The 16159-nt window shown below is 47.5% G+C and overlaps 1 protein-coding gene across 4 annotated transcripts; it reads right to left on the minus strand.

The window, feature by feature from the left end:
* Window positions 1-2416: 2416 nt before the first annotated feature.
* On the minus strand, window positions 2417-15938 carry LOC311231238 (RNA-binding protein 38-like). 4 transcript variants are annotated; one of them, XM_084317787.1, is made up of 4 exons: window positions 15482-15938; window positions 12921-13044; window positions 12485-12527; window positions 2417-3482 (listed from the first exon to the last, which is right to left on the minus strand). In XM_084317787.1, exons 1-4 carry the CDS (start codon window positions 15692-15694, stop codon window positions 3140-3142), a joined length of 723 nt encoding a protein of 240 aa, XP_084173913.1. In that variant the 5' UTR covers window positions 15695-15938; the 3' UTR covers window positions 2417-3139. The 4 variants fall into 4 exon arrangements, with proteins under 4 accessions (XP_084173913.1, XP_084173912.1, XP_084173911.1 ...); XM_084317786.1 differs by having other exon boundaries at window positions 12479-12527; XM_084317785.1 differs by having other exon boundaries at window positions 12906-13044.
* Between the last annotated feature and the right edge of the window lie 221 nt (window positions 15939-16159).

Genomic DNA, 16159 nt, shown 5'->3' on the forward strand with positions numbered 1-16159 from the left:
ATGGATTAACAAATGGTTTTTAAAACATCAATAAACATAATTTGGGGTGGCAACTATAGTATACTATACAAAAGAAAACAACTTGAAGGGTTTGAGTAAAGAGGAAGTGGCTTCCAAAAATATCCAATGCACCCTGTATCTTGTGAAAGATAATTAAAATATATATTCATATAATTGTCTGGCCACATACATGTTGATCACCATAGCAATGACTGACTTTTAGGCAGTGTGGTGTTTGTGCCACACAGTCTAGAACTTTTGCTAGTTGGTAGCATGTGTGTGGCACTAAAACGTTGCAATTTCAAAAAGTCTTGAATGTTGTAAGTGGTTTATTTTCTATTTAAAAGTCAAACCTCAATAAGCTAGAACATGGAGCTAAAATGTACCTACTGTATCTCAAACATTGCCCTCTTTTCTTGATCCTCCAATCACAACTGTTGCTCCTAGCTTGCAATAGTTGTCATTGGAGGATCAAGGAAAGAGGGCAGGGTTTGAGATACGTACATTTTAGCTGCATGTTGTAGCTTCTTGAGGTTTGACTTTTAAATAGAAAATAAACCACTTACAACTTTCAAGACTCATCACAATCCAAAAGGCCAGTAAATGGCTTGAGTTTACAAATATTACAGCTTTTACACCATCAAGATGTTTGTATCAAGAACTTCAACCAATTTTGAGAATTTAAAAAAAGATCCTTTATTGTAGTATGTATTTTAGATTTGTATTACAAATTACATCTTTAATATTCAAGATATAATATCCCATCTTTGTGACATCTTGATACTACATGCTCTACAGGTGTTTCATGGCTTTACAACTTTACCCTTGCCGTCATGTTCTCCTGCCCCAAGTGTGGTTTCAATTGACATTTGGGCAGGTTTTTCTCCCCCCCCCCCCCCCCCAATAGCATGGAACTCAATATGGATATTATTGAAGTAACTTATAGTTAGCAAGACTAGTGAGCTTGCGAGACTATATTCTACACTAGAGAATATACAGCATTGGGCATTAATAATGAAACCCATCATATTCAAAATGGATGACCCAAGAGTAAACATTTGGGGATGCTAACCAAGGACTATTTACCAATTAAATAGTCCCTGTATACCAGGAGGCAAGCTAGCATAACCGGTTATGTTTGTCAGAGTAAAAAAAGTTATGTTGTCAGCAGGAAATTCTTCAAACCGCATACTGACTGCCCCTCCTCTTTTCTGCAACTTTCTCAGCTCCCCAGCAACAGTGTGCGTGTTGGGTGGGGGAACCCACGTGCCCCTGGCAGGTGGTGGTGTTGAGGACTGATAAAGCGTGGGCCTCCTAGTCTCGAGCGTGTAACTTGATAACGAACACGCTACGCAGCGAACCCCCTCACCCCGCGCGCCTGTCAAACGAGTATGAAGCCGGTATCTACTTAAAAGTCGGGTGACTTACACAACGTAAACAAAGTGCAAAGATATTTTTTATGAGAAGTCGCTTTTTAATAAAGTTCTGGTTTGTGCTCAAGACGCTACTAAACAAGGACAAAGTCAAGTCACTGTGTTTAAATACAAAATTTTTATTCTTTTTTGTTTGTTTTTGGTATGGCTTTCTCGAGGGGGACTGCAAAAACATTTTCTTTTTAACAGTCTACAGAGCATTTGTGTTCCATCCAGCAGCCAGTCGAACTAGGGGCTACAAATGAGCATCTAGGCGTTTGTGCACACAAGCAAATCCACTGATTCATATGGTGACTGGATAGTCTTTAAAACAAAAAAAAACATGGCCATGAAATGGCAAAGAAACTCTATACGTGGATTTGCTAGTTTGCCTTCACAAATTCTAGGACTTCAGTGCCACAACTAACGGCATAGTAACAAAAAAAGAAGCAATTTTTCTTAACTTAGTATATCCTATAAATACCTAGACTTAAATATGGTAAATGTACTTGATAACTTGAGACATTTTAAAATGCTGTACATGAATGTCCTTTTCAAGAGAGAAACAGTCTGACAATCTCAGATTAACAGTTAGCAACAGAACAGAAGAAAACGATAAGATAGAAAGGAATAGAATGTCCACGCTGAGCGTCCGCTACTATACCAACGTCGAGAATACCCAGCGCTCCCGGTCCTTTCGCCCACATACTGCATATGATTATCTCCATCCATCATCACTCGTCAAGAACAAGGTGAGTCAGTCGGTCTCGTCAGTCTTGTGAAGAGTCTGGCGATTAAAAGGACCCCCCCCCCACCCCCACTTGGTTCAATGAATGCGTGTCTGGGGTTAAAGGAGCGCTTGTGAAAAAAAAAGATGATTTAAACAAAGACGGTTTATTAAGGCCTCTTAAAAAAGAAGATAGTTCTGACATCAGTCTCAAAAGAGGAGGGTGGGGGGGGGCAGGCACCTCCAAGAGTCTTTATACTGAAATTCTCAATTGTGTCCCTTTTTTTTTTGCAAGTGTGGAACGGAAATCATCTGGTGACATCATCCCCTTTGCGTGGAGGTAGAACGCCAGGATGGAGTTCTTCTGCTTTGGTGGACACCAGACGTGGTGAACCGGGGTAGGTGGCAGCCTGCCGTGTCATCCATGCCTCCCCAACTTGCCCACGCTTTTCTTCTGCGCCCACACCCCCCAAACAAGCAGCAGTGGCTTTTATCTACCCCTCATGCTCTGGAGTTGGAGTTGGGGTTGGGGTGCGGTGGGGTGGGGGGGGGGGGGGGTTGGGGGGCGTCAATGTCCCAGAAAGCTCCCCCTTCCCTCCAAACACAATTATGTACCGTAGACCTACAAGATTTCCACTGAATTAACAAAAAATAAACATAATAACATTGATGATGATAATAATAATAATGATAATAATAATGGGGTACTAACAAAACATCGACAGCAATACAACAATAACGGACGATAAGGAAAAGAATAAAAATGAAGTGTCTGCTTCTGGAAGCCCCGAAGAAGCGACCGCATATTTTACACCATTTTTCGCCTCCCACCCCCCCCCCGCCCTTCGACCAATGAGGAAGGGGCTCATCCTGATGGTATAGTGCAATAGTCCCGCCCTTTTTTCCTGAAAGCCCCTGCTGACTGGAGCAGGGTTGGCCCGTGGCAGAGGGTACATCCCTCCTTATGCCCCCCCCCCTGCCACCCCTTCCTCCCAGCGGCTCACTGCATGCGGTCTGGTTGGACATGCTGCTGCTGGGCGTAATGGAGGAAGGCTTGGGCGGACCCGGCGGCGGAAGGCAGGCTGGAGTGGATGCCGTTGGCGGCCGTGGCCGCTGCGGCAGCTTGGCTGGCCGCCGAGGGACTCTGGGCGTAGCCGTAGCCGAGGTAGGCGGCCGGGGAGGCGGCGTAGGGGTACTGCTGCTCGAAGGCGGCCTGGGCGTACTGGGCGTAGGCGGCGCTGTAGTCCAGGTAGGGGGAGGAGCCGATGTTGGCGGAGACCTGAGTGGGCAGCACCAGGCCCTGCTGGACGTAAGCCTGGGGGTAGACGTACTGCTGGGCCAACCTGCGCCACACGAGAGAGAGAGAGAGAGAGAAAACTATCAAACGGGGGTATTCAGAAAGGACAGGGGCTGCTGTAGTTTAATAAGAGCAAAGCCAAAATCCAAGGGCCTGGATTCCATCGTTTACATTGTCCCCCCCCCCCCAGCGCTGCAGCGTGTCAGGAATATAAACTCTTCTGTAGCCGTCCTGAAGCCCACTGTGCCTGTTAAAGCTTTCCACCCAGGCGCCCTAAACCACCCACTGCCAACACAACGACTAAATAGGTGACTCAACCGTCTGTCAGTTAGAAGAAAAACCTACAGAACCTGTTAGGTGGGGCCCCCTGAGAGCTGCAGGGAGGTGGAGGAGGAGGGGGGGGGGGAGAGAGGGTAAAGGATAGAGACACAGCCGTTACTGGCAGGTTTTCAAGCTCAGGCACTGGGCCCGGTGTTTTAACAGCTGCTGCTCTTCACTCGCTGAGCACACTCAATCAAGCGCACACGCAGACACACAGAGAAGGGGAAGTGAGCGGAGGAGAGCTATGGTGAAGTTGTAGATTTGGTACTTCCCGTTTCTGGCGTTTTTGAACACCGACTGTATAGACTATCTTCAAAAAGAAAGGTCATGCCAGACTGATGCCATGTTGGTTGTTATTGTGACCGACTTAGTTGCCTGCCTGGCTTTGTTGGGCTTAGGGTCCATCGTTACCCCCTGAAACGGACTGGCACAACGGGGAACGCACGTGTAAAGGCTACCACTTCACCGTCCACACGCCCAGACACATACACACAACGATGAGTTCCACTTGCGGAGGGGTAGGGATAATATCTGCGTCGAGGCTATTTTCTCCATAGAAATAGTCACTGCATTTAAAAAAAAACTGTGCTCAGTGTTTGGTCCAGTGCCAATATGCCTCTCGCATCCGTCCATTCTGTACCCACTGCTGGTCTGGTTCAGGAGTTAGGCATCTCAGGGGTTAAGCGTTTCAGGGCTTGGGTGGTTCAGGGGTTAGCCATTTCAGGGGGTTAAGCGTTTCAGGGCTTGGGTGGTTCAGGGGTTAGGCATCTCAGGGGTTAAGCGTTTCAGGGCTTGGGTGGTTCAGGGGTTAGGCATCTCAGGGGTTAAGCGTTTCAGGGCTTGGGTGGTTCAGGGGTTAGCCATTTCAGGGGTTAAGCGTTTCAGGGATTAGGCAGTTCAGGGCTTGGGTGGTTCAGGGGATAGGTGGTTCAGGGGTTAAGCGTTTCAGGGCTTGGGTGGTTCAGGGCTTGGGCGGTTCAGGGGTTAAGCGTTTCAGGGGTTAAGCGTTTCAGGGCTTGGGGCGGTTCAGGGGTTGGGCTAAGGTCTCTGGGTCGTTCTCTACAACATCCTCTTTTTGTATTCACTACATCCAGAAACAGAGGGCAAGATAGAGACAGACAGAGAGAAACAAGAGAAAAACAGAGAGAAAGAGACAGGGGGAGATGAAAGCAGATGAGAGCATACGAGTGACAGACTGAGAGGGAAGAAATGAAGACGAGAGAAAAAAAATAAGGAAAGAGAAGGGAAAATTGTGAGGGGAGGGGAGACTATTTTTACCGACCGGGAGCAACTCTCCTGGGTCTGCAGCTCTCAGGGGGGCTGGGGGAGCCGTGCCATATAAAGAGAGATGTAAGGATGCCTGGTTTCAGAGCCTTTACCCCCATGATACCAAGACTGGGGGGGGGGGGGGTATCCAAGGAAAGAACGCCCACACACAACACTGAGAACAGGGGTGGGGGTCATAGTGAGACAGAAACACCCAAACAAATACCACTTTTGAACACAACAACACAACACTCCCTGGGCTGCGTCTCAATACTGCAGACGTGTTCTTCCTTACTTGGAACCGAATTGTAACGACTAAATAGCGGGTCTCATGGTTCGTCAGATTAGGAAAAAAGAAAAAAAGAAAAAGAAATGGAGCATTGAGAGGCAGCCGTTTTGTCGACACAGCAAAAAGAAAAGAGGGGAGGGGGGGGGGGGCATGCATGGGTAGGGATGTCAGGTCACACACACTTTTAAACTTCCCCCAACCCCCCGTCAAACTTGACCTTCAAACCAGCAACGAAGATCACCACCGCAAACCCCAAACCATGCCATAATAGGAAGAGTCACACTTCCAGAATAAGCAGCGACTCTTCATATCACACAGAGATAAGAGATAAAAAAAAAGAGAAAAAAAGCCACTTCAATCCATCACAGCACACAACACAGCACTCTCGAGCCATCAACTGGCACCTTAGAGAGAGAGTGGGGGGGGGGGGTCTGGCTGTGGTGGTTGAGGGCGCAGCAGACACAAGCCAGCCCCTGGAACTAGGGCCTCAAACGAGTCCTGCACTGCGGGTGTCTTCGCTCCCCATGTGCCGGTGCCCTGGTCAGCTGGTAGAGTAACCATGGAAGAGGATAGTGGTGGTTACTGGTTAGTTCATGACAGTACAGGGTTCCTACACAATGACACTAATGTACATATTACAGTACTACATGTAAAGAGAGGGATACGGTCTCTTGTATCACTTGTCTATTGTTTGCTCTGCTGTCTCTGTGTGTGAACTATGGAACTTGGCAAGTTTTTCTTATGTCTCCTTTGCCAACAAGAAACCGTCTGTGCGTTCATTGTATTTGGCCAATAATAAATGTTTCCATTACTCCATCACAGCCGTTGGTCTATGACAAATTTGTAGGCAACAGTGTTTTCAAATGTTGTCTAGCATTTCCTTTTTTTTTTGTTCTTAAAAAAAATTACTAGATTTTGCAGCAGACAGTTGGTAACATGAGACACTTCACTGGCTTAAAAACACCAAAGAAACAATATATTAAAAAAAAAAACACAATTTTCAAATTCCATGACTTGACGGAAGGGGCCCAAATCAAATCAATAAATATCAAATTAAACATACAGGCGTGTACACAAACACGCACACAGTAAACCCTCTGTTCAGGGAATCAACCGTCTACAACAGAGCTGGCGACAGCCATTTGCCAACTCACCAACACATCAGACCTGTTTGTCAGCACTGGGGAGGGGGTGAAGTCGCACTGGGGCACATTACAGGCAGGGAACAGGACTGTACAGCCATGTAAAGAGAGACTGGGACAGACGCCAACTGAAGAGGAAGAGTGCTAGAAGCAGCCCCTCCTCCCTCCCTCCACACACACAGTGCAGCCGAGATTGACTTGGTAACTAGTAGACTAGGCATAAAGCAAGTGCAGGCAACCCCCATCCGCCCACAGCCTACACGCTGCCCTCGCCGTGCTACTGACAAAGAAGCATTCACACACAGCCTTCAAAAGATGACCACACATATAGGGCTGTGGGGCATATGTAGCCTACATTCATATACATGTCTGTAACATGTATTGTTGTATATTATAAACACACTTGTTCATACTTCACGGTTCATTCTTTTTGCACATTACTGCTCAATTGTACCTTTTTTATTCTAGTGTATATACTCGACCACATTGTGCACAATTGTACAGCCCTGGCCCATTTTATTTTACAATTATATTCTACTTCATATTCCATTTAATCTCATTCTACCTTTTATTTTATTCTACCGTAATTGTCCGTCCGTAAATGTCGCACCAGATGACCAAATCAAAATTCCTTGCATGTGAAAACTACTTGGCAATAAAGACCTTTCCGATTCCGATTCTGATGTATAATAAGCCTTCCTCCATCTCTGTGGTCTTGGTAGTGTGTGTGTGCGTGTGCGGCTGCAGGCAGTCTGCCTCGACCTCTGCAGTAATCAAGTCATCCCGACGCGGGCCGTCCGTTACAGCGGCCAACGGGAGGAAACAACCACAGCCTGCGGGGCGACGAGGAGGAGATGCTGCTGAACCCCTGTTTACGCTCACCATTCAGTTAGAGACAAGAGAACGCACGCAGAGACAAGAGGGAAAGACAGACAAGAGAACGCATACAGAGACGAGGGAAAGACGGACAAGAGAACGCATGCAGAGACAAGAGGGAAAGACAGACAAGAGAACGCATACAGAGACGAGGGAAAGACGGAGAAAGAGAGATGGGGGAAAGACGGAGAAAGAGAGACAAGAGAACGCAACGCATGCAGAGACAAGAGGGAAAGACAGACAAGAGAACGCATGCAGAGACGAGAGGGAAAGACAAGCAAGAGAACGCATGCAGAGACGAGACAGGGAAAGACAGACAAGAGAACACAAGGCTGAAGAGAACAGCGATCTCCTGGGGCCGGTTTCTGACAACGAGTGTCCAGGCAGCACGGCATTGTGGGACAGGAGGGCAGACGACTGGAGATCATAGGTCAGCTGGTTCTGTACTCACGGCCAGCGGGTGCGCGGGTGACGGTGGGTCGAGAGGGCGACTGGTACATTAGCATTTTGTACTTTCGTTTTGTACATTGCATATTTTGTATAGTGTTTTGTCTTTATTCAATTTACTTTTTTACTGTATGACGCACAATCTTAGGGGACTCCTTCACTGTAATGTACATTGACAAATAAAACAAAGCTAGAAACTAATGGTTTGCGATACGCTGGGAATAATACACAGGCAACAGCACGTCAGTGGCTGAATTACAGGAGCGAAGAGGGGCAAGGCTACACAGTGGAATCTCACCAAGCACTGAGGCATGTAGAGCGTCCCGCTCCCCACAGATCATCCGATTTGGCAGCGGATTTGTCTTCTGTAAACTTACTCGCAAGAGTGTTCCAATGTTTTGCTGAAACAAATAAAGCGGTCTCCCGTGTTTCACAGATGTAAATGGAAAGTGATTAGCCTACATATGAAAGCGCAGAATTCAGTCTGCCGACACTGGTGAATACAGTGTGTTCACCGGTCTGCCGTGTGTTAGAGGACTAGAATAGTCCACAGACATCAGAATCAATCGTTCAGTCACAGCAGCTGAGGAATAATGAACTAGAACAACCCAAAAACCATAGTTAAGATTCAAATACAGAGCTAAATATTTACAAAAGAGATAATCGTGCACATTTGTACAGCCAGTCCTATTTTATAATTATATTGTATTTTTATTCTAATTTAGTTTATATATTCCATTTTATTTTACTTTAACCGTCTGTCAATGTTGACGCACCAATTGACCAAGACAAATTCCTTGCATGTGCAAGCTTCCTTGGCCATAAAGACCTTTCCGATTCTGATTGTGAACACAGATGCCACTCTGGGCCTTGTGTGAAAGCGGTTTGTTCGGTGTTGGCATGTCAAGGGCCCCATGCTGCTCTTCCTTCCCATCAGATCAACCGTAGGGGGGAGGGGGGGGGAGCGTTTAAAAAATTCTGGGAAAACTATGAAAGAAAGAACAAAAGACAAAAGAAAAAGAGGTGCCTTTTGTTTTGACACCTGTAGAGGTGTGTCTCCTCGAGTGAGAGTGCTGCCTCATTAAGCATTTAGGCCTCTACCGACATATACAGCCCCAAGACACCCCCCCCCCACCCCCCCCACCCAACACCTCCTTCTCCCATTCCCTCCTGACCAGATCCCGCTCCCTGCTCACACAACACAGCAACCCCCCCCCCCCCCCCTTCCTCCACCTCCTCCTGCCTCGTCCCTTTGCTCTCACACAGGTGTCAGTTTTCAGTGGGTCCTAATCGCTCCTTGACACCTCGATAGGAACGATGGCGTGCCCCCGAGAAGAAAACAAAAACACAAAAACATAAGTCGCTCTTCTCTCCCTCTACCCTCCACAGGCACTGGGAGAAAATAAAAGGGGAAAACAAGACGGTTCCTATGCACTACGGACGCTGGTCGCCATCTTGACTGGGGTCGCTGATGCTAATGCAAACCGCAAACAAAAATAAACCCGCAAAATGTATAAAACATTTTATAAAAATAAAAGGGTGGGTGGGGGAAAAGAACATGGGTTGACGTTTTGTGACGGTTGTTAGAACTTCTGTGGTTAGCTTTTCACACGACAACACTTCCAGGCCATCTTTTAACCCCACAACACTTCCAAAGCATCGTTTACCCCACAAAAAAGAAAATCCATCAACAATCAATGGAAATGATCCTGTATGTATATATGGCAGCTAGCCCGAGACATGAGATGAGAAAGTAGAGTGTACAAGTCTGCAAACAGCCCCAGATAACACGACCAACCCATCCTCCCGTCCGTCCTCATAAAAACAGTGTCCCTGACCTCATTGACCCTGCACCCACAGAGGAGCTGCTGTGCTGACCACAGCAATGTTCTCACACACACACCTCCATCACTGGCCACAACCCCACATCTTCCCCAAGACGTCCTCACACCACATGTTGTCGAGGGGGCTTTTCTGGGCTGGAAGAGAGACCGAAACACTCAAAAGAAAGAAAGACCAGCTGTGTGCCGCTCGTCTTAGCGAGGCCTGCGTCGGTCAACTAGCCTACAGAGAAGAGAGGGGGCCTGCGTCGGTCAACTAGCCTACAGAGAAGAGAGAGGGCCTGCGTCGGTCAATTAGCCTACAGAGAAGAGAGAGGGCCTGCGTCGGTCAACTAGCCTACAGAGAAGAGAGAGGGCCTGCGTCGGTCAACTAGCTTACAGAGAAGAGAGAGGCCTGCGTCGGTCAACTAGCCTACAGAGAAGAGAGAGGCCTGCGTCTGTCAACTAGCCTACAGAGAAGAGAGAGGGCCTGCGTCGGTCAACTAGCTTACAGAGAAGAGAGAGGCCTGCGTCGGTCAACTAGCCTACAGAGAAGAGAGAGGCCTGCGTCTGTCAACTAGCCTACAGAGAAGAGAGAGGGCCTGCGTCTGTCAACTAGCCTACAGAGAAGAGAGAGGGCCTGCGTCGGTCAACTAGCCTACAGAGCAGAGAGAGGGCCTGCGTAGGTCAACTAGCCTACAGAGAAGAGAGAGGCCTGCGTCTGTCAACTAGCCTACAGAGAAGAGAGAGGGCCTGCGTCTGTCAACTAGCCTACAGAGAAGAGAGGGGGGTCGGGAGGCAAGCAGACAGGTGCTCTGTAACTCTCCCCCTCTCCCCCCTGTCCGTCAGTTGCTGTGGCTGGTCACGGGAGATTAAGTGGGTGTAAAGGGCTGTAATAAGAGCCAGCACCTGTCAGACTTACGCCACCAAGCAGCACACTGTCTGCTGCACGCTTTGGGGGCGCCGCCATGCACCGTTACTATGGTAATGAGAACATGGACACTGAGGGACTTTCTGCCCCCCCTCCTCCCAACTAGCAGAACATGACTGGACAAGTTCCTGGTTCCTGCTGGTTTTGGTGAAAGTTGACCTCTCTAAGCTCCATCATCATCATCACAGAAGTTAATAGGGAATAGAGAATAAAGTAATCTACTATGCCTATATTACCATCTACTATGATAATATGTCTTTACTACTATGCACTCAAGACTGTAGCACCCAAGTTTCAACACTATTTGACCGTTACTGACCCTTAGCTGCCAGAGTTGCATCCTTCCTGCTGACTTGTTGTACACAACCTGTAAGTCACTCTGGATAAAAGAGTCAGCTAAACGACTAAATGCAAGATGACTATCCAAATGAACGTTTGATGATGTTTTAACAAGACGAAGAGCTACCCAACTAAATTCAGTTTGTTGTCGTTAACTTTAAATGTAGAAACCCCCGCCCCCCCCCCCCCTCACCGTTTCTAGTCAGATCATCAACTACACGTCAAATTGCCAAGATAAAATGCTCACCCTCCAGCAGTGTCCCAGAACCCAGTCAGCCAGACCCAACAGCCGGGAGACTCCTCATACAAAGTGAGTGACCCAACAAAAATTTGCAGGGAATTTACACAGTCGCTCTATTAAGTAGTTTGGAATTTGTTTCATTGCACATTCCTCTGAGACACGTGCAAGGATTTTACCAGCGGTGTGTGAGAGCACAGGGTCAGCAGTTTGAAGCACCCCGGAGGAGGTAGGGATTCAATGCCTTGCTCAAGTACACTTTTGACAGGGGGTGAGCACATTAGCTCCTGCAAACCTGCAACCTTCCAGCCACTACACCCCGCCCCCTTCAAAACACGTTTTACATACATACATACAATGTGCCAATATCACAGAAAGCAGTTACCACATGTACTTAAAAACACAAGCTTTCACACCAATAATTATTCAAGGTCACAATGAAAAGTGTTTTATAAACCAAAATATGTGCACTTGTGCGGTCAATCCAAATGATTTGAGAGTGTAAAGGTTATATTATTGCCTAGAAACACAACCTCTGCCTGTCTGTCACTACGGATCTACACAAAAAAAAAAAAAACAGCTTATAAGAGATTTAACCCTTTCACTACCACACTACCAAAGGGTTAACCCTTTCACTGCAACAATACAGAAGGTTAACCCTTTCACTGCCACACGTCAAGGGGTTAACTACACTTTACAAAAGGAAAGGTCACTTTAAGAATAGTATAACTTGAGATTGTATAATATAGCATTGTATAGCAGTGTACATAAAGACCCGGTGCCTCATCCGTAGCTAACAGTGTATTGCACTACCACAGGACCTAGCATGTCCTACCATGCTCTGTAAATAACTCATGTACATATACCGATATGCCCTACTTTGTTTACTTGTTTTATGCACAATGTCGTTCTATTGGATTCTATTATATATTACTATTGTATTATGCACATCGTTGCGGGCAAGACCCCCCGCATTTCATTGTATACCGTGACAAATAAACCTCTTGACTTGACTAACCCTTTCACTACCACACTACAGAATGTTAACCCTTAGATGGTTAGTCGTCTGTAGTGTGGTAGTGAAAGGGTTAACCTTCTGTAGTGTGGCAGTGAAAGGGTTAATGAGTCATCAGCTCTCTACTCAACCTACACCGGCCGCAAACAGGTGGGAGTCTGCCGTGTTTTCCCCGGTTTGATTATAGCCCTTCTCGAGGCAAAAAAACAAACATCTGCTGATCTAATTCTCACAATCTAAACCACAGACAACAGGGTACTTGCGATGGAACGGCACACGGATACAAAACAGACAGTCAAGACTTCACAGAGAGGTAATAACCCCGAGGAGACCAGAAGCAGAATAGTGTGATAATTACCCGTACTGTCTCTGGAGCAGCGCTGGGTGGATGTGCTGCAGGGAGATGCCTGGAAGACAAGGGAAGCCGTCGGTCAGAGGCGCACATTTGCATTTACAGAGGAGGGCCTCCGAACAATGCACAGAGGGCGTGGAGAGAGAGGCGCACAGAGACGGGACTTGTTTCAAAACATGCCAATATTACCATGAGCCATAGAGAAGAATGTGGCCTCTTGAGTGGTGAGACACACACACACAACAACACTTCTAAATGCACAAGTAATGGGGTCTTTTTTATTTATTTATTCTTTAAATGCCCCGTGAGAAGAGAGACTACATTCGATATGGATAGATATGGAATGTGCAAGTCACGTTGGATAAAAGCGTCCAGCTAAAATGACTACATGTAAATGTGTGCAGAAAGAAAGTAATATAGATGTTGTTCTGACCCATGTTCTCCTCACCAGTCTGCATGGTGCGCGGCTTGGCGCCCAGGTAGGCCAGGTTGACGTTAGCCTTCCTCCCGTCGATGATGGGGTTGGGGTCCTTACAGGCTCTCTCTGCCGCACCTCGATCCGTCATGGTCACCTGGCGAGTAACAAACCACACATCAGCCATGTCGTAAAGGGAAAAAACTAAACATTTCCTTTGGGGAAAAAAAAGAGAAAAAAGGACAAAATCGTGTTTGATATGCAGGTTCTATGTCACTCTTGCTTCGTTCGTTGTCGTTATTGAGATTCGGTAGCCATTTTATGTTGATTCATCACTGCCAAAGGTTTACGACGTAACCACGACAACCAACCAAGGTGATTTAGCCCCCCCCCCCTGAAAAGCCACTTGATTATGGCACAATTCAGCCCATAATGAAGACCGTGCTTGTTTCAGTAATCTGAACTAATCTCATTTAAAATTTTATTGAAACAGTGACCCCCCCAATAATCTAAATCGAATCGTCAGATCAAAGATTCCCCTCCCATACAAAAATCCCACCATCGTCAACCCAATGAAATCAAATCAGTCGAGTTAACTTAACCATGTTGAGGTCGGGGGTCGTGTCAACCCCTCTATCATGATGCACGACAACAAGTGTGTGGGGGGGGGGGGCAAACAAAAAACGGGCCCTTCTGATCCGTCATCACAACAAATGCAGAGCTTAGCGTGGTTCAGATTCCCCTTTCTCAACAGACGAGGAAACAACCAACCGTGTTGGGGGAACTACCCACAATCAACACTGGGTTAGTTAACCACTCAGTCAGCCATTAAACGGCAGCATTAACCAGGAGCAGACCTGCTGAAATGTGGATCTGGGAACAATAACAAGGAGCTTATCCAATTAGAGGAGATATTAAGGGGACTATTAGTAGTCAGCCCCCCCTCCTCATTTCCCCCTCTGGGCATTAGACAAGGCCTTCTGCTTCACCGCCAACTCCATTGGGTTCCCACACCTGAGGAAGTGTTTGTGATGTGAATGTAGGCCATTGTCTCGTATGGCCTGATTAACCTCTTCAGACAAGAGGAGGAGAAGAAGAATCTGTAAAAAAGGAGCCACTCCAGGGCCCCAGTGTTGTGAACACAGATGTTTACACTGTGGGAGCCCTGCTGAAGGGGGTTCTGTTTTAAGCCACCTCTGGAGTGCGTTAAAAAAGAAACTCCCCACCCAACAACACCTCAACCCCCGACATCAACATGGTGTTTATGGCCCAGAAGCACCTGTCTCTCTCTCTCTCTCTCAGCACCCACACATCCCTAAAGCCAGTCAAACCTGAAACACCAGAGGCAGTGAGGCACGAGGTCGGGAAGTTTTTCTTCCCGAAGCTTAAGAGAGCTGATGTGCAAACACTCACTCAGCGCAATTGTCTTACAATAGAGAGGTTAGAGGTAAACACACACAGACACAGTTTTCCATCCCATCTTTGGGCTGCTGTGTGGAACTGCTGATGTGTCTTTCCAAGGCTCTGCTAAATATTTGCATTTCTTGTGCAGCTTCTGTCCTTTGTGTCAAGAGAGAATGGGTGTCTTTATCGTTCCCATGACGGGGATAGCCTGTCGATGGAAAGTTCATTGCGAGTCAAGTTGTTCGGGGTGCTTTCAATAGATAATGTATAGGACTGAAAGAAACAACTTAGCACAGGATCAAGTTCTAATACCCCCCCCCCCCAGCAGCACACATACACCCTCTGAAATCAGATGGGGTGGAGGACTCTAGTCTATAGACAACCTGGTAATAAACTTCTAACTCTGTGCATTTCTCCTCTCTGGTGGTATGGCAAAGAAGGACCTGCTGAGAAATCCCTTGTTATCTTATGGACGAAGTGCGTGTCTGTGGGGGGGGGGGCAGGGCCAGATCGATGTGTCCTAACAACAACACTTGGGGAAAATTACTCGCAGAAGTTTTTAAGATCTAAAAATCGTATGGACGCTCAGATCCTTGATACTGTGAGCAAGGTGTCCAGAAAGCAGCACCATATAAAGCCAGCAGCGAGGAGGATCAGAGCCCCAGACAGACGGGCTGTTCACGGACCAGCAGAGCCGAAGAGGTGCTACTTTGCGGGTTAGGGGGGAAGACAACATTAGACATATGTTTGCGATATAATCGTCTTAGTTCGGCCATTAACTCATGTGTGATCCCTCGTCCTCCTCGTTACGCTAAAATAACAGCCGGGGTGGGCAAACGTGAGATATACGTCGATGCATTCGCGCGTTGTTGTAAACCTCTGTGGAGGATTATTATTAATTAATGACGATCTGAACTACAATAAATAATAGGTTGTGGCCGAGGGGAGCGAGCAACTCTGGCATCAATGTGGAAGTCTTAGCACACCAGAAACATGGCTGAATGCAGACAATATTACAAAAACCACCGTGTTTTTGGAGATCGAACACACTGCTTGCTGCAGAAACGTGGCCTTGTGACCTCTCGTCACGAAGTGGAGTCTGGCGGCAGAGACGCTGCCGTGTCCTGTAATCTCATGACACACATCTCGTGGTGGCGGTGGGTGACTTGGTATTAACGGTTACTACTCACAAAGCCGTATCCTCTCGACTTGCCGGTCTGTCGGTCCGTGATCACCACCGCCTCGTCTATGTCCCCGTAGGCTTCGAAGTATTTCCTCAGCGAGGCATCGTTCGTGTGGTAAGGCAAGCCGCCCACGAAGATCTTGGTGAACGTGGTGTCTTTCTGCACCGCGGAGGGATGCATGACTTCCAGGGCTCCGTTCATGTACTGGTGCAGGAGCATCGGTCAGCCGGGAGAGAGGCGAGACGAGACCAGTTGACTCGAATAGAAACACTGAGAACTTTCCAGTCGCAATAATAATAATAAGGCAGCGCGAGCGGTGATTATTTCGGTCTACTTTTCCTTGAGTTCTATATCGACTCCGCTTTTGCGTCGCAGTCCTGCAAGTTCTGCTGCCGACCCGGTGACATCTGGGAGTCTCTCGCTCGCCGCTTCAAGTCGCGCAGTCACGTCAAAAACCGGTCGCTTCTTTGCCGCTGCGAAAAAAATTGTTCCGGGAGGTTTTTATACTCCGAGAGACGGGCTACGCCTACTCTCCGCTCTCGGCCTATCGGCGTCGGTGCGGAGTGACGAGGCGCGAGGAGCCCCCGCCCACTCGCCCGCCCACAAGCCGTCTCTTGCACCTGCTTTTGTCCTTTACAACACAAAGAAAAGCCACTACTGTACAGGCGAAAAGCGCGCCTCGGG

Source organism: Notolepis coatsorum (genome assembly GCF_963971535.1).
Source record: "Notolepis coatsorum genome assembly, chromosome: 6".
In the NCBI taxonomy this organism is placed as follows: domain Eukaryota; kingdom Metazoa; phylum Chordata; class Actinopteri; order Aulopiformes; family Paralepididae; genus Notolepis; species Notolepis coatsorum.

Coding starts and splice junctions, on each gene's coding strand:
- LOC311231238 (XM_084317784.1), bottom strand. CDS start 15,694: ATGCTCCTGCACCAGTACATGAACGGAGCCCTGGAAGTCATGCATCCC. Junction 13,045..15,481: donor AGTCGAGAGGATACGGCTTT/GTGAGTAGTAAC, acceptor GTTACTCGCCAG/GTGACCATGACGGATCGAGG. Junction 12,528..12,905: donor GACTGGTGAGGAGAACATGG/GTCAGAACAACA, acceptor CTTGTCTTCCAG/GCATCTCCCTGCAGCACATC.